We start from the raw sequence: 22,532 nt of genomic DNA on the forward strand, positions 1-22,532 counted from the left end.
GATTATTTATATTTTTTTCAAACTAAAGAAGTGTTTTCACTATATGATTTCTGTTGGTCATTGTGTAACGCTTTTTAAAATCTAATTGTTGAACGTGGAATTGTGACCATAAGGGCTTATATCCATTTCAGTAAAAAGCTGTAAGACAAGTTAGGTTTAGTTCATTTATATTTTCCTAAGGTTTAAAACAGACCATATAGGACAGGAGCAGTTAGTGGCAACCAATCCTGTGGGGGTGGGATTTCAGTGTCTTTATTTTTTCTCTGTATTTTCGTGTTAGGACCGTATGAAGCAACTTTTAAAATTCAAATTGAAATAGGAAATTTCATTTTGTTACATTCTAGATTATATAATTGTATATTATAAACTTTTACAAATACAGGAAGAGAAACTTTTTATATAATCACTAGCGGCTTCGCCCCTAGCCTCTAAGGGCTTCGTCCTATGAAGTAATGGGAAGTCAACCCTCCTAAATAGAAATATTCAAAAAAATTATTCGTTGTTTAATTACTCTGTGGTAAAATTAAACCCAGGTTGTGCGTTTTATGCACAAAAATTTTAATTTGTACAAATTAAACCCAGGTTGGGCGTTTTATGCACAAAAATTTTGATTTGTACAAATTAAACCCAGGTTGTTTGCCGTATACACAAAAATTTCAATTCGTAAAAATTAAACCTAGGTTGTTCGCATACACAAAAATTAAAATTAAAAAAAAAATATTTAAATTTTTTTTTTTAAATTTTTTTAAATTTTTAAAAATTAAAAATTTTGGAAGCGGGGATATTTTTTATTTTTGGGGAGGTTGGGGTGTCCCACCCCCCAATAAAATAGCTTAAAACCACCAGAGGACCAGTAGGTATATTCCCAGAAGGGTAGAGCCCAATTTGATCAGCAGTTACTTAGATTTTACAAAAAATGTAAAAAAAAAATTTTTGGGGGTGGTTTTTTTTATTTTTGGGGGGGTTGGGGGTGTCCCACCCCCTAAGAAAATAGCCTAAAACCACCACAGGACCAGTAGGTATATTCCCTGAAGAGTAGAGTCTGATCGGTTCAGTGGTTACCGAGATCTTAAGGGACGGATGGACAGACAGACGGACAGACATCAAGCTACTTTGTATTATAGATACATAAAGGAAGTATTTTGTAATTGTTATCACTCTTAAAACTCTTTTTCGGTATACTTCGATTCTTTCTATAAAATCACCTTGGCAATTACTTCACACGGGCGAGGATGCTGTCAAGGACATGTCCAACGATCAACCCTATCTTTAATTGCACGAACTTTGTCTGGAAGTTCTAACTGTGCTTGGTAATGTGTTGCGCCTCTTTTGATTCAGGGTATCCCCCCTACTCTAACTATAATGTCGCGCATATGACATGGCAGAGGAAGGAACCATTTTCAACGTCTTTAGTTATCATTTTCAACGTCTTTAGTTCTGACGCGGTGCGAGCTAAGATTCGAACTTTTTACCTCCACGCCAATGACGAGAGGATGAGCTACATGTTAGACCACTTTCTGTGACTGTGTAAGTTATTACCATTAACTGACTTAATAAATTACAGAGTATATAATATAATTTATAGTGTCTATTTTTGTAAATGAAATAATAAAATTAAATAGTATTAGTCATTAATGTTGATTGAATTCTTAAGTAGGGTCAATCTTTCTTTTTTAATTACAGTCCATAATTAGTCAGCGATGAAAAGATAGGTAAATGAAAGATAAACTATTTCTTTATAAAAATGTACTAAACAAAAGTACAGATTAACAACTTTAACCTTTTTTCAAAGAAAAAACTAATTTATCTGTCATTGACTTATCTCTTATACCTAGTTAAAGTTTGGGTTTAATTGAAATACATTAATTTTATTACTTAAATAATTTATAATTATAGGCTGAACTAGGAGTTGGTTTATTAAGAATTGGAGTTGTGACAAATTCAATTGTGCAGCTGGGGTAGCAATCTGTTCCATCTTGTTCAAATATTGTTATCTTGTTATATTCTAAACAAAAATAAATCTTGTTGATCAAATAGAAAAATACAGGAAGCTGCTACTGTCAAATAATCTTTAAAAATTATTTTATAAATTCTTAAAAGCCATCTGAATTTGTTATTGTAATTAGATAGAATTCTAGATTTTTAAGAATTATTTCATATGCTTTTTCGAGCAGCAAAAATTTTACTAGTTTCCATACCATTTAACTTTAACAAAGACGTCCAAGCTTTATTTTTTTTTTTTGGGGGGGGTGCAGAATGGAACAAAATCTGATTAGAAAGGAGGGTGGGAATTAGATTTTTACACTCTTTTGAGCAAATATCTCCTCCCCCCCATTGGACTCAAGCTATTAACCATTTTTAAAATCAATTTGTAGCTGACATCATCCTGCCTTTTCGATCAATTTACAGCCGTCAGCAATTATAATTCATAACTAGTTAAATTCGACGGCTGGCAAGCCTCGGATAAATCTGTTCTATAATTGCACCCACATCTGCAAAAACACAAACAAAAGCTGTTTTAAAAGTACATACACCCAAATTGAGGAAAAAAAGAAAGTTTAATAATGTTACACAAAAAAACACTCAACTTTGTTTGTTATTATTGTTTTATATAAATCTGTACCTGGAAACGGTTTCAGGAAAGATTTGGGAACATACAGAGTAACCTATAAAAAAAAACAAGAATATAAAACAAGGCCGCGAACGGTAACATCATTTGACAGACACAATAGTCTAAATCCTATAAAATTTCCTAGGCTAGCCTAGGAGTTAGTGTTTTCAAAGTCTTACATATTCCTTCATAAGCTAAGGAAACCCTCACAGTGCAAATGAAGGTGCTTTGACTTTAGTGTCAGAACCTAAATTGGGACATAGTGCATTTCATTACCCTAGGTTAGGTAACTTCATTTCACTTTTCAATAAAATCTAAAATGCAGCCGTTTTTCAGAAAATTAAATTTGAAAATTTCAAGTTCAATTTTCACCCACTAGGAGTTACCGCATAATCATGACAAGAAAAGCAAAGATTATTTATTTAAAATTTTGAACAACTTTGCTTTTATAAAGTTCTTCATAAAAACACTCCTGAAGTGAGTTAATTAATGGTCATTTTTATCAATTGCTTTGCTAAGGTCACGGAAATTCAGCCTTAAATAAATTATATATAGAGAGGTTTTATGACAGACTTTATAAAAGCAAAGTTGTTCAAAATTTTAAATAAATAATATTTGCTTTTCTTGTCATGATTATGCGGTAACTCCTAGTGGGTGAAAATTGAACTTGAAATTTTTAAATCTAATTTTCTCAAAAACCGCTGCATTTTAGATTTTATTGAAAAGTGAAATGAAGTTACCTAACCTAGGGTAATGAAATGCACTATGTCCTAATTTAGGTTCTGACACTAAAGTCAAAGCACCTTCGAAGGCACTGTGCCTAGGAAACTTCTAGGCTAGCCTTTGAAAATTTTTTAGGATTTTGCCCAATGTTCACAAATTGTGTAAAATTGGTCAAAATGAGGAGATTAACATACTTGCAAAATTTAAGAATTAAATTCTACTTTTGCTTGTTTTTTTTTAATTTCTTTTACATGTATCAATTATGACCTTTACTTAATAATCACATAAATCATTGAAATTGTAGACACAATACAATCTTTCCCGATTTTGTATTAATTTTGAGGAACATGATTCCCAGTTACGTCATATAATTCTTTCCTGAAAAAGGGAAGGGGGGAAGAAAAAAAGAGATGGGAGAAAAGGGGGTTTTCCCCATCTCTTTTGAAGAGATTTTCTTCCCCCCTTCCCTTTTTAGGGAAAGAATTTTATGACGTAACTGGGAATCATGTTCCTCAAAATTAATACAAAATCGGGAAAGATTGTATTTTGTCAAATTGTACAGATGTCAACAGGTCAAAATGATCTTGTTTGATGCCTACAATTTGATATTTTTTTGTTATATTTACCTGAGGTCCAGCAACAGGCCAATATCTTCCAACAACTTCTCCATTTATCATTAAAATACCTTTATGCCAACCTATAATTGATAAAATATTATAACTTGTATCTTCCAAAAATTTTCATATAAATTAATAAAATAGTAAAAATTACCCCCCGGCCCCCTAAAAACATATTGTCACAAAATCTAGGAAATTCAAAAATGTTTTCAAAATCTTAGGAAGCACAATACATATATTCTACACGTTTTATTATTATCTATAATACAAAGTAGAACGATGTCTGTCCGTCTGTCTGTCTGTCTGTCCGTCTGTCCGTCTGTCTGTCCGTCTGAAGCTTAAGATCTCAGTAACCACTGAACCGATTGGGCTCTACTCTTCAGGGAATATACCTACTGGTCCTGTGATGGTTTTAAGCTATTTTCTTGGGGGGTGGGACACCCCCAACCCCCCCAAAAAATGAAAAATACCCCGACCCCAAAAAAAAAAATTTTTTACTTTTTCTTTTTAAATCCAAATTACGGAAAATTAGGTTGATCAAACCTCTTGGGGCAAAGCCCCTAGAGGCTAGGGGCGAAGCCGCTAGTAAGTATATAATATGTAAATCTATTTTACAACATAAAAAATAAAATAAAAGAGTCGATTATTAACAAAAATAGAAATTAATTAAGAAAAAGAAAGTTGAACATTTCTTTTAAAATTTAATTATGGATATTCTTTTCTCTGTAGGAAAATGCATTTCATTATAACACCATTAAATTCAAATTTTATTTCGATAGAATCTCAATTATTTTTATGTTTTAAACAACAACAAAAATTCATCAATTTAATTATCAACGTAAAAGATGAAATAATTTTTTAAAAATGATTGTGCAAATTTTTCTAATATTTTATTGCAGCTACTCTTAAAGGAGAATATGTCCGTCCGTCTCCACTCCGTATGCCAGTTTTTGAGTCACCACGTACGTATTTTAGTTTCTTTGGTTCTATTATATTTTCTGAATTTTACTCTAATAAAACTTTAAGTTTTATTAGAGTAAAATTAAGAATTTGTTGTCCTTTTTTGTCCATACTATTTCTCATATATCATTAATGCTAAGTACGCTGTACTAGCAACAGGCGGTCAAATATATCGGAGCTAGTGAACCTGATTGGGTCGCCAAGGTGTCAAAACAAAAAGAAAAAAAAGTTGAACGTCATGGGGACTGATTCCAAAAAGTCATATATAAAAAAAATTTGAGCTCAAGTCCGATATGCAAAGTAAGATCTTTATTTGTTGCTTAAGAAAACGCGCGTAAAATAAACCTTTTCATCCGAATTTATCTACATTGTTTTTATTGCCTATATAATATTTATATACCTGGCAACTTGACAAATGTATCATACACAGTTCCATCCTCAGCCAGCTGAATTACCGAGCTCCATAATGTCATCCTTGCATCTTGACTGGCCCTTCCATACCTGCCTTTTCTTACCATCTGATACACATCTAGCCGCTAGTCAACACATTCTTGTTCGAATTTTTAATTTTGTTTACAAGAGTTTCTTTGAGGCTGCTTCTCTTTTATCTTTTCTATTCGGATCTTTAAAAACTGGAATATACCGTAAAGGCTCGAAAGTATTGAGAAAAGATATTTCTTAATAAAGTATCAACCAACAGAAAACGTTGTTTTCGGGCCTAATGAATAGTTATCTAATAATTGAATATAAACTTTTGTTGAAATGAATGTATTTTCCTCGTCCAGTAGAGTGTTGAAATCAGCATCAAATGGCAATCCTAAATTATTCAATTATATGTTATAAGACTACTAGTACTAAGTGTGCCATGTTTTTTTTATTCAAGCTGCACATTCAGCCGCATTGTTGCCGACGTGGCTAAATTTGCAGCTGACGTGGCTGCGGCTAAGTAAGGCTTTGTGCTTTATAATAAATCATAGTAGTTCGACTGTTATGAACAAAAGCGATTGTTATAAAATATTTGGTGAACCATTTCTGTAGGTAAAAAACTGAGTTTTAAATTTTTAATAAAATAGTCAACACTACCAAAACTTACAAATCTTAAATCGTTTTTCTTTATTCTACCTGAAATTCTCCAATCTGTGAGTATGTTTGCATCCAGAGTTATGTTCTGTGTTAAACCTTTCCTATCCTTCATCTGAGGACCATAACAAAGCCTTCCTGATACGAACAATAAGTATATTACAATAGATATAGAATACGTGGATATTGTGAGGAACACAGTAATAGTGTCTGACTGATTATGACGTAACAAAAAAAAATTAGCCATTGAGAGGCCGTTATTGACCAAATGGTAAAATTTATAGTGGCCTCTCATTGGCTAATTTTTTTTGTTACGTCATAATCAGTCAGACACTATTACTGTGTTCTATTGTGAGAGATAACCGCATACTCTTGTAAAAATTTTCTCCCAGCTGGCTAATATAACAATACCATCCATCCCTCCTCAGTATGACCTAACCCATCTGACAATGGATTAACATATTGACCAATATCTGAGGACTATATTTGCAATTAAATTGACGGTAAAATTACTCCGTCACAATATCCACGTTATCATTCGCCCCTAGCCTATAGGAGCTTTGCCCTAAGAGGTTTGATCATCCTAATTTTTCATATTTTAGATTTAAAAAGAAAAAGGTAAATAAAAAAAAATTGGGGGGGGGGAAGAAGAGGGTTAGTCAACTCCCTTTTTAAATTTTAGTTTTAAAAAAAATAAAAAATTTTATTTGGGGGGGGGATTTTTCATTTTTTTTAAATAGCCTAAAACCATATCAGGACCAGTTGGTATATTCCCTGAAGAGTAGAGCCCAATCGGTTCAGTGGTTACAGAAATCTTAAGCTTCAGACGGACAGACAGACAACATTCTACATAGATAATAACTTTCAATTCAATAAATTATTTTTTAAGTTAATAGATCAAGAAATGTCTAGATTTATGTACTGATTTTTTTTGTATTTTATACAGATTGTCAAAATTTAGAATACCTTGATTTTCTACAAGGATAGCCAGATCGTCCCCATGCTGAATTTGAACAGGTAAAATAAACATATCCTCGGCCCGAGATAAAATTCCAACAAATCTAAAAATGAAAACGATCAAATAAAAAAAAATAACGATGCTCTTACTATGAACTCAAATGTCAAAACGTACTATTTAGTAATCATTTCTCGATGTGTTCACTCTTATATTTATGCCCCTACAGGGGCCTTCAACACTTCATAATGCAATCAATATGGGGCTCTCATAACACTTTAATAACTTAAAAATAAAAATATTTTTTTTCTCAAATACTTTAATTGTTGTCCAAATTTGATATTAGGGATATATCACGATTTCTACATAGAAGACTAATAATTCAGAAGGCCCTGTAAGGTTGGCAAATACAGGTTTATGCTCCACAGAGGCATTATTAGGAATAATGGATAACGCAACCTAAATTAAATCTATTCCTCACCAACTTTATGCCAGTCAAAATCATTAAATTAATGTACAATAACATACAGTAACTAGAGACAAATTATGCAAAATTAATAGAACCTTTTACTTTAAAATGGCAAAAAATCACTTTACTTAATGATAATCCATATATAAAATACTACCTTGAGTTGACATAAATATAGGCTCTGTCTGCCAATCCTGTTACATTCAACATTGCTGGGTCCCGAAATAAACCTGAAACCTAAAATAAAATAATTATTTTAAAGTGTTTAATAACCGCTGGATTGGAACCGATTCTCAGTCACACTGTATACCAAAGCATTACAGACAATTTTCCACGAATATTGAAATAAAAATCATAAATTGATATCAGTTTTGTTAGCCGAGCCATCTGCCATTTGGGGCTGACAAAACTCGTTCAAATCTTTTCATTTTAGTATCTTCGGAAAGCTGTCTATAATACGATGCGATAAATAACAATTAAAACATCAAAAAGCAAAGAACTTTAATAATCATGTACAACGACGCATACATGTAACTTGTAAAAATGGCTGATATTAAATGTTTTAGGACCTAACGAAATACCTTAGTCTCATAAAGCATCAAACCAGCTTCTTGGTTCAAATCTTCAAAACTAAACAAAATAACAAATTGTTTAAAAAGTAACAGGATGTTTATCTGTCACTGTGCCTTTACCAAAAGATCTGACTAACGCCTTAAAGGTATTTTTTATATATTTTTGGAATGGGTACCTCCTCAACCCTCTGTCCTCAGACTAAAAACTTTATAAAACTAAAATTGTTTTCATTGAAACAACTCATCTAAAAATTTTCCACGAAAATTCATTAATTGCATAACTATACACAAAATTACGTAAAACACAAGTCACAAACAATTATCTACGTTGTATCTATAATACAAAGTAGCTTGATGTCTGTCTGTCCGTCTGTCCATCCATCTGTCTGTCTGTCCCTTAAAATCTCAGTAACCACTGAACCAACCAGATTCTACTTTTCAGGGAATATAACTACTAATTCTGTGGTGGTTTTAGGCTATTTTTTGGAGGGTGTGACACCCCCAACCCCTTTAAAAGACAAAAAAATCTCCCTTATTCTTTTTAAATCAAAGATAGTGTGGGCACCTTCAATTTTATATTTTTTTTTAATTACCTCATGGGGCAAAGCCCCTAGAGGCTAGGTGCGAGGCCGCTAGTATATATACATATATAGTAAGTGCAAAACATATTCTAAACCTTAATCTAATGATATTAATTCATTTTGGTTGGAGACCTCAAAGCAAAATTCTCCACATATATTATAACTAAAACACACACACACTGGATGTAAACAATTATTTATTACATAATCATATTGTTTAGTAGCGAAGCTTCTTTATAATTCCAAAATCCTGACCGTCCGTCTGTCAGCTACGTTTAAGGGAAACCGTGAATTTCTCGGCTGCTATTCAAAAAAGAAGATTGGTCCTTTTTTAATTTAATAATCAAAGGGCATCTACTTTATAATGCATTTGGTTTGTCGGTCTAGCTCTAAAGGACATGATATTTCTGTAGGGGAAATGCATTTTTTGTCCAAGGGAAAAAAGGAAAGAGCGGTAGATAATATGTAAAAGGCTGATTTTTTGGTGATATTTTTTCTGACCAATGTGCATCTGCTCTATAAATCTCAGTTGTTATCAAAGATAGGTTGCTGAAGTTTTTTGTGGAGCTTTAAACCACTGGGCATCTAAACAACTTAGTATATCCGTCTGTTTTCCAGATTTATTAACTTTCTATTTCAATTTCGTTGGCTGTTTCACTTTTATATTCTTGTTCTTCGCTAGTACTTATGTTGTCATCCATGTTTTACAATTTTTCTAAAACTTTTTGGTCGTGTGTATTTATTTCCTGTATAAATCTCTTTTCATAAACGAGGATGACAACATGAATACAAAGCGTATAAATCTAAAATAATTTACAGAGATTTTTGTTTTATGAAAAATTTAATACAAATACCAACTTTTCCAGTATGGCTTCGAAACCAATTAATGTCTACTGGATTAGGATCAGTTCTAAGCCACACTGAAAAATCAAGTATCATATCGCATTAAGGACAATTTTCTACGAATAATAACATAAAAATCATAATATTAATACTAGTTTTGTATCGAAACTCAATTATTCTTAAATAATTTCCTTATTTACTCTCCGCGGAAAGCTGTCTTCAATATGATGCGATAAATAACTATTCTTTACTTAAATTCTATTCAAACATATGAGACTTAAAATTTGCTTCGCAGCTTGTGGCAAATGACCAAGAATCCTATGAACGTTCTTAGTTTCATGTTTACGTACACATCATTAATGTATGGAATATTTACTTCTTAAAAGATGCAAAAGAATTTTTTGTTGAGTTCATATTAGTGGGGCAGTTGAATCAATTCCTGTTTTCTTATCATTCCCATCTCCTAACATATTTTACAAGATTAATAACAAATTGTCCGCTAGTAAATCTCAATGTGCATGCTGAAAATACATGAAAGAACAAGTAGCTTAATTATTCCCTTATTTTTGTTTTTCTCTGCTGCGTTTGAAGAGAGTTTGCTATTTTTTTAAAGTACCCTTACAAAAGACACAAAGTATATTTTAATTAAGGTTTCGTGATTTAAATCCAAATATATTCTATTCATATGTTCTTCTTTTTTTTCTAGCTCTCTTTTTTATGACCACTGAACATAATTGATAATTTACTGCTTGTTTTTCACTTTCTTTTTTTTGTGCTTCGCTACTTATGGATATTTTCATATATCAAAAAATATATTATCCGATCAAGTAGAAAGTAGTTGATTAAAATTCCCAACTGTATATTGTATGGCCTTAAGTCCCTCTTTAATTTGTTGACTTAATTCCTTAGGGTTTCAACTTTCAACATTTATTTTATATCAAAAGTTTTTTTTTCAAGAAATTCTATAGAAAATAAGAAACTGGGCATTTAAAAGAATGTAATTTTAATATTATATTCATTTTTTTATTTTCTGCATCAATATTTTTTGACAATCTAAAATTTAGTAGCGAAGCTACTTTATAGGTAAACGTGTATGGCCGTGTTCGCGTTAAATCTTAGTTTCAATGACTATGTTAATCTGTAAGGCATGTATTTGGGTAAGTATAACTTCCTTAGCAATATTTAATTTTAACTTTTAAGACCTATTTTACAAGATTTTAAGAACAGATACTATGTCAATACCTAGATAAACTGACTAGAATGAGGAGTTTAAGATACTCAATAAGCTATAAAAATTGGAAAGAATTTTAATTAATATAATAGATTTGAAATCTGCATAAAATTTTAAAGATTTTTATAAAATTCGTTTTTTATATAATTCATTATTTAAAAGCGCAAATCCAATTTAAGTTAATAAATTTTGACCAATAGGATAGGTGGATTGGAAACTACCTGCGCTCTAATTGGTTGAATGATGTACGTCACTTAAGCTTCTCCAATCAGGGCGCAGATAGTTTTCAATCCACCTTAATTTGTATTTGCGCTTATAGATAAAGAATTATACAAAAAACGAATTTTATAAAAATTCCTTAAAATTTTATGCAGATTTCAAATCTATTATATTCATTAAAATTCTTTCTAATTTTTATAGCTTAATGCTCACCCAAATATATATCTAGATAAAATTCTTTTGAACTACAAGACTTTTTATCCCTTTTGATAATTGCATTTAATAATCATTAATGACTAAAGCAAATACTTTTCATTTAATCGTTTCTTTATTTTTCTTTACCAGCGGCTATGCCCCTAGGGGCCTTTAGGGGCACGTTAAATGTTTTCTTTTCAATATATGTTAAGGTCAGCTTTTATATGAGGAAAAAAATTTTACCTCATTGGATACTTGTATATACCATAGTATTTAAAAATGTTTCTCATATCCATGATATGACCAACATAACTGAAACATAGAAAATTATCTACATAAGTAGCGCAACTAATAATTATTTTACTTTTAAAAATATGATATTGTGGATGAATTTGTAAATTTAAGAAGGTAAAATAAATAGTAATGTTAAAAAATTATGAACTTTGCTGCAATGTACATGAATTACTTTTAATTGTAACCTGAAATAAATATGTATTTTCCTTATAATATAAAATACGCATTGAAAAAAGCATGAATACCAAATAAAATAAGTGCTAATATTAAATTTTACACTTTATGCAGTTTGTTGAAATAAAAAATATCTCGAGGTTTCGTGATTTTTCCGTGTAAATTCTTACTTCATTTGCAGAGAACCATAATCTCCTTTCTTGGACACATTCATAAACCCAGCTGGAACTTCAGGTAGTGGAGAATATTTACCAATTCTTAAATAACAAGGATGGTTGTAACAGAAGTTTAACAGCAAGTTTTATAATTTTAAATTTAGATGATATGATAATTTTCTTCATATATTTTTTTAAAAAGTAACAAAAAAAGAATGTACACATACAAAAGCTGCTAATCAAATAAATATAAACTAAAATTATATGAAAATTGGTACAGCCAAAGACAAAACAATGAGAACAATGAGACAGACAGACAAAATGAGCCATAGAGTAAATGTGCATAAATTAAAGTTTATCTATGAGAGGTTCCAAAATTTTATATCATACATCAGCTGAGTAAATCATATTTCCCTAATAAAAATGTATATACTTTGCAGAATAACAGACGGACTTACGTACAAAAAGCATTATAGAAAAAAATGCTCATTGGTTACAAGAATATTGTCAAGATTTTCCAATAAAAATGCAATGTATTCCAAAACATTACCGTCAGACCGACGGATAAGGTAAGTTATGTACTGGATGCTCAGCTCATAGGTATTGGAAGCATTAACAAAAATCAGCCGATTAATATACGTTACCTCAAGACAGACAGACGGGTTGAAAGAAATTTAAAATTGTAGAGTAGGTTCGCTTCTTAAAACATGAGGCTCATAATTAGTTCTAGTAGGGTAACAAGATCGAAAATGGTCATAGATGCCTAGATGTATAAATGACAGAAAAAGAGAAAAAGAGTAAGTGAGATAAGTATTTTTTTTTACATAAAAAAATGGAGTTAAATGCCTTTTTGGTCTTTAATAGAATTGTTTTCCGCATTTTTTGCTTTAAAACAGCTTCGCTACTACCGATAGTTATTGTCGTCCTTGTTTTAATTGAGATAAATGAATCTTGTGTGAAATTTTCTCTGTTTACCTATTTCTCAAGGTCCAATATTTTTGTGTCAAGTCTCCGCTTTCACTAAAAAACAAAAATATTTGTTATAAAATTAATGTTTTTCCATTCTTAAGTATGTATCTGTACTTTAAATCTTTTTATACGTGAAAATGGGGTATTCCTGTCCAGTTTTTTGTTTAGGAATGAATATTTCTTACCCGAGGGAATAAATGATGGACCGATAGTTCATCATTTATTCACGAGGGTAAGAAATATTCATTCCTAAAAAAAAAACTGGACAGGAATATCATTCTCATTTAAACAAAAACTCATTTTTATGCTAGTAAAATGTGGTTTAATTTTGGTTTTTAAATTTCATTTATTTCCCTGGTATAATTTTTCTTTCTTTTAGTAATTAATAAAAATTATAAAATCTTTCAAAAAAAATTAAAAATCTTCTAAAATCATTTCATGGATATAAATGAGATACCAGGGAAATAAATGAATATTTACATCCACTATTTAAGGGGTTGTTTATATGGGAATGGGTAAGTAACAATTTATTGAACCTGATTACATGAAAAATCGATGAAGGAAGATCTCGATCTCAGATATTAAGGATCTTTTCAAACCCGTTTACCCCTCCCCTATTTTCATTGTACATGAACCAGAAATTTCTGGATACACCCCTTCAAAGCTCTTTCAATATGTTGCTACAGTTCAACAAATTTAAATTGTAAATTGCCGTTACTAATTTATTGTTAATTACTAGCTTATATAACTATTAAATATGTAACAACGTACAGCCAGAAGTAAATAAAAACAAAAAACTATACTACTTTATATAAATGGATAAGGATAATAGTAATTTTCGATTAGGATTATAGATAGCTTCTCTAAGCCCCGGGCTAACAAAAATGGTAGGTATTAATTTTATGATTTTTATTATAAAATTCGCGAAAATTATCTATAATACGATGCTATACATGATTTTTCAGTATTGTTGAGAACTGGTTCCAATCCGGGGGATCTTAATCGGTTCTGAAGCCATACTGGAAATTTTTAGTAGGATAAAAGTTATGCTTGAAAATTGTTTTATTAGCTATTATTATAAAAATAAATTTAATTTTTAAAAAACGTCATTTGCGTCATTTTCGCGTAATTTCTATTTTCAGATATTTTAGAGAAGCTATCGAAAAATCACCCCCTTGAAATAAATGTTACCAGTTTAACCCTATTGGGATGGAATGAATTATACAATTTAAAGTGCCTAGCAAGCACAGAACAAGCGCATCAATTCTTTTTATAAACAATTGACAACAAGATGACAGGGTATTTTTTTTCATTATTTCTGACCCCTGTTGGGGCCCTAAACATGCGCGGCTAAACTGTATGTACCAAATGTAACCAACTTTGGAACTTTGAAGGAAACCACCAAAATTTGAACTAAAATCATATAAATATTTAAAGATTAACCTATTTTTGAAAAGCTGGAAGGTTTACTAATCTAAAACTATTGTTTAGACAAGTAAATCCATCTATCTAACTTTTTTGGTGTTATTGAAAATAACAAACCTAACAGGAGCATTGAAATCGTAGGATGTGGGATTGGGCGCAAATGGAGGTCCATTAGATCCAGATTTTAAACCAAAAGAAGTTCCTTTATAAATATAAGAATTAATTGATTAGTGGCGTGAACAGGGTTTTGCCAGCGGGTTGGGCGAAGCGAACCTAAATTTTTTTTACATGCCCTTACGATTTTTAACAACCTTCATAAATATAAATTGAGGGGGTGAGAGCTTTAGGGGGGTGTATTACAGACCACAACAGGAGTGTTTTGTGTGAGGGGTTTAAATACACCCCCTTAATTAGCAGTATACTCAAAAATCAAGGAAGCCTTCTATCTGATAAAATAAAGCGCGATGCGCAATTTTTTTCAAACCCCCATTTGATATAGGGTTTGTAGTGAGATGAACACGTAGGGGGGGGGGGTGTATCCACCTCTTAAATTTGCCAGGGGGCTAGGATACACCCCATTCTGATTAGTTTCTAACTACACACTAATATAAAAATAAGTAGATAACATAACAAAATAAAAAAAAGAGAATAAAAGAGAAAGAGGGAGAAATAGATAGAGAAAGAGAAAAGGAAAAGAGAGAAAGGAGATTTGTTTTGGTTGTGTTTGTTAATCTATGTAATTAAGTAAGTAAGTAATTACTGCTCGTAAATTGTCTTCTAAAGGCCTTGGCACTATGTAAACTACACAAATATTTGACAACAACAGTTTTACAATGATTCGTTTCCCTTACTCTGTCTGTTTGAATGGCCTTAGCGTGATTAGTAGCTCTAGTGTTTACACTTTGTTTTCCTTAAGCCGGCTTAAAAAGCCAGGTGGCTGAAAAAAACAGGAAATCAAAGTGTACAATAGTAAGTCTATTAAGTAAAACTACACTAAGAATTCCTTTCATTTTTCTCACTTTTTCACAGAAATTGGCTTAGAAAATTCAGCCAATATTGAAAAAAATCTCCACTTTGATTCTCATGAAAGCGTTGTTATTGATTATACGTCTGATAATAGAGGTAATAAAATTTTTTTAAAAAGAGAAATATAAATTTAGTAGGTTTAAAATCACAAAACTTATCGTTCAAATCCTAATGAAAATTCAACTGGAGGAAAACCAGTTAGCAAAACCTAACTTCTTTATTTATGAACGGATTTCAAAAATTCTTTCACTAAACCCAGGATGGGGAGGTATCGAGTGGGGTTGAGGGGGGAGAGGGGGGCGACCTCACCCCCCTAAATTTTTTTATTAAATTTTTGTTTCTTAACCAATTAAAAAAATTCTTTCACACATGACATCACCAACCCCCGGAGAAAGAGGGAAGGGGGGGGGGGGGGCTGGCAGGTATTTCCCCCAAATTTTTGTATAACTTTCTTGTTTCTTAACTAATTTTAAAAATTCTTTCACACACGTAATCACCAAACCTCAAGGGAGGGGGGGGGGGAGTAAGTCCCTGCATTCCTTAATCCAAACCTCCAAACACTGCGGGCAAACCTAACCTTAACTAAACACACCCTAACCTAACCTCCCTTTTCTGGACCCTGCGGGAAGCTCCAATCCTAAAAGTCTTTATTTCCAACCCTAGGGAACTGCTTAACCATTACTTAACCTTACATAACTAAACTAAAATGACAACATTCAGTAAAGTAAATCTCAAAAAAACAGACGAATATTGAAATGTAGAGTAGCTGCAAATTAGCCCTCCTTACTTTAAATAAGGAAAACTTTTTAAATTTGTCGTTTTTTTTGCTTATTCTTATTATTGCATGTATATAAATTACTAGGATTCAGGGAGGAGACAATGGAATGTAAATTCTCCCCCCAAAAAATCGTCTAATTTGTCTTTATGTAGTTGGTACTTTCTTATGATAAGATAGGACATTTTTTCGGCATTGACTAGTCCCTCCCTGTTGTAATCTGAAAAAAGTATATTTCATTTTATTAGAAAAAGTAGCCTTTTGATACTGCCTCGTTGTTGAAAGTTTTAATTAATACCTAAATATTTCCCGAATAAAAAAAGTAAATAAAAAATGCTGCAGTTTTTAATCGCATGGGATGTCAAAGTGACCTATTTCATTGAAAGGCAATACATTTTTTAAACTGTTTCCATGGAGGAAGAATTTTCTTCATTCTTCATCATACAGGGAGGGGGCATTAGGCTGTTTATTACTCTAGTCCCCAAAGTTTTATAATAACGTTTTTATATTTGTAGGTGTAATAACTTTGGGGTTTTTTAGAATTTTATATAGCTTATCCCTTTAAGTCTCTGAGTTTATGGCTAATATACCCATTATACAAGTTTCCGTTTGCTAAAAAAAATAGATTTATTGCTCTAGATGGTTATTCAGAAACACATATTAAAAAGAATTTTTTGGCAGAAGAAGATAATTTTTATAATTGACATATGTGTTACATTGAGTAATAATACCTTCAAAATTAATGATTTGGTCGAAAACTTCCTATACTATTTTCCTTATTGGTATAATTCTGAAATTGTAGATCTAAACCTATTATGTCTATTGCCAAATTTTTCAAATACTTTTAAATAAGTTTTCTTTTAAAACAGCAAAAAAAATAGTTTTTCTATGTTTAGGGTTAGTACGTCCGTCCGTCAGTGGTTAATTTAGGCAGGTTATAATTGCCATATCAAGTTCAAACTTTCAGGGACAAACCTCTAGCAAATATTACTGTTAATTGTATCCTAAGCTTCACATTCAATCATTTTGTAAGCCTTATTATTTATTCATATAAACAAAAAAACGGAAAAGTTTGTTACCAATGAAATATATGGACGCTAGACTATTGCAGAACAGCGAGGAGGTACAACAAACATTACCAGAAAAATGAAATGTGATAGTTTTTTGTTGTTTTCAATGTACACTTGGTGCATCTGTTTAGATTCCTCTCATAAATTAGCATTTATTTATTCTATTTGTCCCTGTCAGTCATGCTAATAAAGACATAAATAAAAAGAATTGGAACATTGATTTCCCCAAAGTTTTATAATAACATTTTCTTATTCGTTGGCTTTAAAACTTTAGGTACTCTTAATGAATTTTGAATGGTTGGTTTATTAAATTGAGTGTCCATAGGTTTCAAGCACCTAACATAAGGGGTTATTTTGTGTATCAACATTGGGGATGTACATCAATTAGTCAGCCATAATCTTATCCCTTTAGATCTCTGTGAATTTTTTTTTATTTAAAAGTTAAAGACAATGTTTAATTTTAACGGAAATTTACAAAAAGACACATTTTTTTGCAGCTACTCTTCATCTTACTTTGGCTGAATCTTCTCCATAACTACTATGGCTGTCCGTCCGTATGTCAGGTTTAGGTGATAACGCAATATTCTCGGCCCATAATTAAGATAGAGGACTCATTTTTTTGTGCCAATTCTGTAAATATTTGTCTCTGAGTCTGTTAGTCAGGTGACCAAAGGCAAAAATGTACAATTATAGAAATGTGAATTTCTGATTTGTTATTTCAGATGGATAGATAGATAGATATATTGTATATTGAATGTCATATATATTGATAGGTATATGATTAGCGCACCTCCCTGGCAAAACCCTGTTCACGCCACTGAATAATGAATTCTACAGAGAGAGAGGGGACAATGCGCTGTTTATTACATAAGTCCCCAAAGTGTTATGATAACGTTTTCTTTTTTATTGGCTTCACAACTTTGGGAACTTTTGATAAATTTTGATTGGTTGGTTTATTAAATTAAGTGTCCATACGTTTCAACCACTAATTGTAATCTACATAAGGGGTTATTTTGTGAAATAACATTGGGGATGTACATCAACTTTAACTTTATTTTACAAGGATAAAAAGTTAAAAACATCCCTAAAATCAGATCTTAAAAAATTTACAAATTTTAATTATAGTTTTGAGCAAGGTAACTATATTTTAATTGTAAAGTTTTTGGTCAAATTATAGAGTTGCTTACCTTATAGAAGAATCGCTATTATAGTTCCAAATGGACATACATACTGTCGTAGATAAAGATTATAACCATAGAGTTGTTTTGCTTTCAAAATGATAGCTTTTTTGTAATCAGAATCAACAACAATTTTGTTTAAGATTTATAACCGATAGGACAATTCTTTTATTTTACATGAACTTAAGTTTTCTGTTTTGCTGTACATAAACGTATGGACGTACTGGAATACTCAAGTTATAGAGTAGCTATTCCACCAATAAAAAGGAGCTACACCACAATACTTCACCTATTACATTTATATACAGATAATAAAGTTGGGTGGGTGAATATATCTAACTTGAATATCAATTATTAAATTAAAAGTATTGCTTACTGTAACCCACTTATCTTTAATATAAATTATTCTTTAATACCTTTTTATATCCGAAACTAGAGTTAACAATTTGCAATAATTATGCTTCAAAACTTGTTTAGCAAAATAAATGATTTTTGAAATAATGATAAAACAAGTTGTCTTTTCAGTTTTCTGTGGTTTTAGAGTGCATTTGTAATCAGAGAAAGAGCTGAGGGGACATTATGCTGTTGTTATACTAGTCCCCAAGTCTTATAATAAAGTTTGTTATACGTTGGCTCAATAACTTTGGGGACTTTTATTGAATTTTGATCTGTTGGTTTATTAGGTTGAGTGATCAAATGTTTCAACCACTAATTCAATTAACAGAAGGGATAATTTTGTGTATTATCATTGGCGATGTACATCAATTTATGGGCCATAGTCTTATCCCTGATTTATAAATGGATATAGAATATACGTGGATGAAATCAAAGGAGAAAAATTGTCGTCAATTTAGGTTGCAATTTTCCCCTACATTTTTTGGTTGGGCCGTTTATCCAGTAGGAGGAAAGAGGATGGGGGAGATTTTTATTTAAGCCCGCTTCAGAGTTTACTTGATTATTATAGAACATGAAATTCTGGTGTAAGATCCAAGTAATAATACATCCATTGATTTAAAGTACTTTAATTCATAAATTATATTAATTCAGATGCAGCCAAAATCAAACGGCTGAAGGCACAGTTGCCATGCCCTGCTTTTAACAGTAGTTGCCAAGTTGGCAATAGAAGTTTAGAGGGAAGAAAACAATCATTTTTAAGAGAGGAAACAAATTCAACCTTTCCAACTGTAATATTTAGAATTTAGATAGCATTTTATCTGTTTTCTTGCATTTATTAAATAAATAGCCCAAAACCACAACAAGACACTTAAAATTCAAACAATTGTCAAGATCTTAAGCTTCGCACAAAAAAAAACTTTCTACTAAAGGGATAAGACAATGGATGATAAATTTATTTTGATCTTCAGTGATGTTAAATAAATTGCCCTCTTTCTGTTAATTAAAATAATAGTTTAAAAGATTTTAAAAGTTAGGACACCATTCTAGTTTAATTCGTTCGCTAGTTATCGAAGAAATAAGTAATTTTCAAACCTAGTAAGGTGCCACTGAAAAATTCAAGGTTTGGCCACTATCTGGGCTAGGATTGAGCTACATAAGATTTAAACGGCAAAATGTTCGTCTCAATGAGTAGAATAAGCACACAAATTTTGGTGAACCTAGGACAATTTTAAGGGGGCTGGACCAAACGATGTAACTTCCATCGATACAAGTTTTGGCTCACTTACACTAATTTCGGCCTCTCGCGTATTGAAAAATCTAAGTTTTCTCCACCATTTGGGCTAGGATCGAGCTACCATCGATGTTAAGGTGTCTAAATGAGCGTCTCGCCAAGTAGAATTCACCCTCCAAAGATGAAGATCCTAGGACAATTTTTAGATAGGCGGACCACAAGATGTAAGTCCATCGATACAAGTTTTGGCTCACTAAAATTGAAGTTACAAGTCGTGGTCCAGCCCCCTTAGAGTTGGAATCTTGACCCCAAATTTTGTACACGTGTGTAGCATATTGAGACGGACATTTTGCCACCTTGAAGTCCAAAATCGGTTGAGAAACAAAAAAGTTTTCCTAGGAAAAACTGATTTTTTGGATTTTAGTGAGCCAAAACTTGCATCAAAAAATCAAACATCGTTTGGTCTACCCCTCTAAAAATTGTCCAAAGTTAACCAAATTTTTTGTGTGAGTCCGTGGGGTCGAGACGGTCATTTAGACACCTTAACATTGATTCTAGCTTAATCCGTTCGCTAGTTATCGAAGAAACATGGATTTTGTCAATTTGGTATTTAATGTTTTTAAACATTTATAGGTGTAATTTTGAAATCTAGTGTATTTTCTTGGGGAACTATGATGTGCGTCTATCTTGGAAAGTCCACGGTAACCCTATATGGACTCGGTGGAGGTTTTAGCATTAAATGGCAACACAAAAGTGTCTACTAAGCTAGTCTACGATGTAAAACTGTCCTTTAGAGGGGAGATAGAGCCCTTTTAGCTTAGTATAGATGGCTTATAAGTAGACTACGGTTGGAGATATCTTAACAACGGTTAAAGATCTTTGGTTCTAGGTTCAAGAGGGCTACTTTGGGGATACCCTGGCTTAGCTGGGTAGTAGATAACCTGGGTATTGGTGTCCTGGCTTAAGAAAAAGTGTCTTTAGGCTGGATTACGGTAGTCTAATTGCGCTTAAGTAGGGAAAGGGAGCCTATAACTGGGCGAGGGTTAAGGGTAGAGTAGTCTAACCTTCTCCCGCTTGACAAGGGTTACTGTATATGCACAATAAATGGTTTCAATATCTCATTAGAAAAACAAGAAATTAAGCCATTTTCTACTTTCAATGCAGGGATTCGAACCTTAAACCTTCAACTAGAACTGTGACCTGTTAGTATGTTATAACTGAAGGTTAGACATTTCAAAAAATGTAAAGACCAAAATTTTGTAACACATATTGTCATTTGTAGAAGGGAAAAATAAATAAAAATTAATTTGATAAATAATCAAACTTTGAAAGGGCCTCAAACCTGCAACCTTTGAGATATGAACTTAATTTCTTGTACAAAAATTTCAAATAGATAAGTCTATTAGCTAGTTTTGAAATTTTGTTAAAATGTTAAAAGACCTCGAAGCTAGAGTGCTGGTTATGGAAAAACCAGAAAAGATAAGTTAGATTAGATTAGAGTTGACTGATTTCCAAAAAATCACTTGGAGGTGGTACGTAGTTATAAGAAATGTATATACACAATAAATGGTTTCAATGACTCAATAGACAAACAAGAATTACATTGTTGTAACGTAAAAAAAATATCAAAACTTTAAAATGGCCTCACACCTGCCACCTTAGAGATATGGCATTGATATGTTGTGCAATAATAGCAAATAAATAAGTCTATTATCAAGTTTTGAAATTTTGTTAAAATCCTAAAAAACCTCGGAACTAGAATGCTATTTAGGTTAAATCAGCAATGTTAGGTTAGGTTAGGTTGCAGTTGACTGATTTTCAAAAATCAACTAGAGGTTGTTGATACAGGGTGTTTCAATAGAAACGTTTTTTTTCAAATCTTAATTATGAATAGAAAATATAACAATTATATAAAATGCTTTATATATTTGGAAAACCTATTTTGGGACATTTATGTTTCAAATATTTGAAAATAATTTTTTCAATAAATCATGCCTTAAAAACCGGTTTTTCCAAGGGCCTTATTTTTGAAGATTTAGGGATTTCAGGTTGTGGAAAAAATGTTCACATTTTTAAAATTCAAATTGCGCGGCTTGTATTAATAGTAGAAAAACGCCATGCATATTGTTAGAATTGTCATAAACTCTATGTTTTGGAAATATAAGTGCCATTTTTGTGCTATTTGTAGTTTAGGAGCTACGTTGAAAATTGTGAGAAAGGTTGAAAAGTTTTAAGTAAGTTGGAACATTTTATCACGTAGCTCCTAAGCTACAAATAGCACAAAAATGGCACTTATATTTCCAAAAAATAGAGTTTATGACAATTCCAACGATATGCATAACGTTTTTCTACTATTAATACAAGCCGCGCAATTTGAATTTTAAAAATGTGAACATTTTTTCCACAATCTTTAAATCTGTAAATCTTCAAAAATAAGGTCTTTGGAAAAACCGGTTTTTAAGGCATAGTTTGTTAAAAAAAAAATAATTTTTAAATTTTTGAAACATAAATGTCCCAGAATAGGTTTTCCAAATATATAAAGCATTTTATATAATGTTTTTACTTTCTATGCATAATTAAGATTTAAAAAAAAACGTTTCTATTGAAACACCCTGTAGTTATGAGAAATGTATATGCACATTAAATGGTTTCAATAAATGACAAACAAGAAATTGAATTTTTTATGAGCTTATTTCCAAAATACAGCCATTTTCCACTTTCAATGCAGGGTTTCGAACCTTTAATCTTTAGCTAGAGCTTTGACCTTTCAGTATGTTATAACT

General features: G+C 31.5%; 1 protein-coding gene across 3 annotated transcripts in view; it reads right to left on the reverse strand.

Annotated features, from left to right (window-relative positions):
• Positions 1 to 1,514: 1,514 nt before the first annotated feature.
• The window catches only part of LOC145315789 (beta-galactosidase-like), a 38,390-nt gene continuing 17,372 nt past the window's right edge, over positions 1,515 to 22,532 (reverse strand). For all 3 annotated transcript variants that reach the window (XM_080155874.1, XM_080155873.1, XM_080155875.1), the window contains 13 exons: positions 14,191 to 14,275; positions 12,655 to 12,699; positions 11,695 to 11,781; positions 11,300 to 11,368; positions 7,997 to 8,045; positions 7,573 to 7,652; positions 6,958 to 7,052; positions 6,034 to 6,129; positions 5,688 to 5,728; positions 5,312 to 5,447; positions 3,961 to 4,031; positions 2,624 to 2,666; positions 1,515 to 2,005 (listed from right to left, as the gene is read on the reverse strand). In XM_080155874.1, coding sequence (XP_080012000.1) covers positions 1,872 to 2,005; positions 2,624 to 2,666; positions 3,961 to 4,031; positions 5,312 to 5,447; positions 5,688 to 5,728; positions 6,034 to 6,129; positions 6,958 to 7,052; positions 7,573 to 7,652; positions 7,997 to 8,045; positions 11,300 to 11,368; positions 11,695 to 11,781; positions 12,655 to 12,699; positions 14,191 to 14,275 — 1,031 coding nt within the window. In that variant the 3' untranslated portion in view covers positions 1,515 to 1,871. The remainder of the gene's footprint in view (positions 2,006 to 2,623; positions 2,667 to 3,960; positions 4,032 to 5,311; positions 5,448 to 5,687; positions 5,729 to 6,033; positions 6,130 to 6,957; positions 7,053 to 7,572; positions 7,653 to 7,996; positions 8,046 to 11,299; positions 11,369 to 11,694; positions 11,782 to 12,654; positions 12,700 to 14,190; positions 14,276 to 22,532) is intronic.

Source organism: Acartia tonsa, chromosome 4 (genome assembly GCF_053477335.1).
Source record: "Acartia tonsa isolate MP-2025a chromosome 4, ASM5347733v1, whole genome shotgun sequence".
NCBI lineage: Eukaryota > Metazoa > Arthropoda > Copepoda > Calanoida > Acartiidae > Acartia > Acartia tonsa.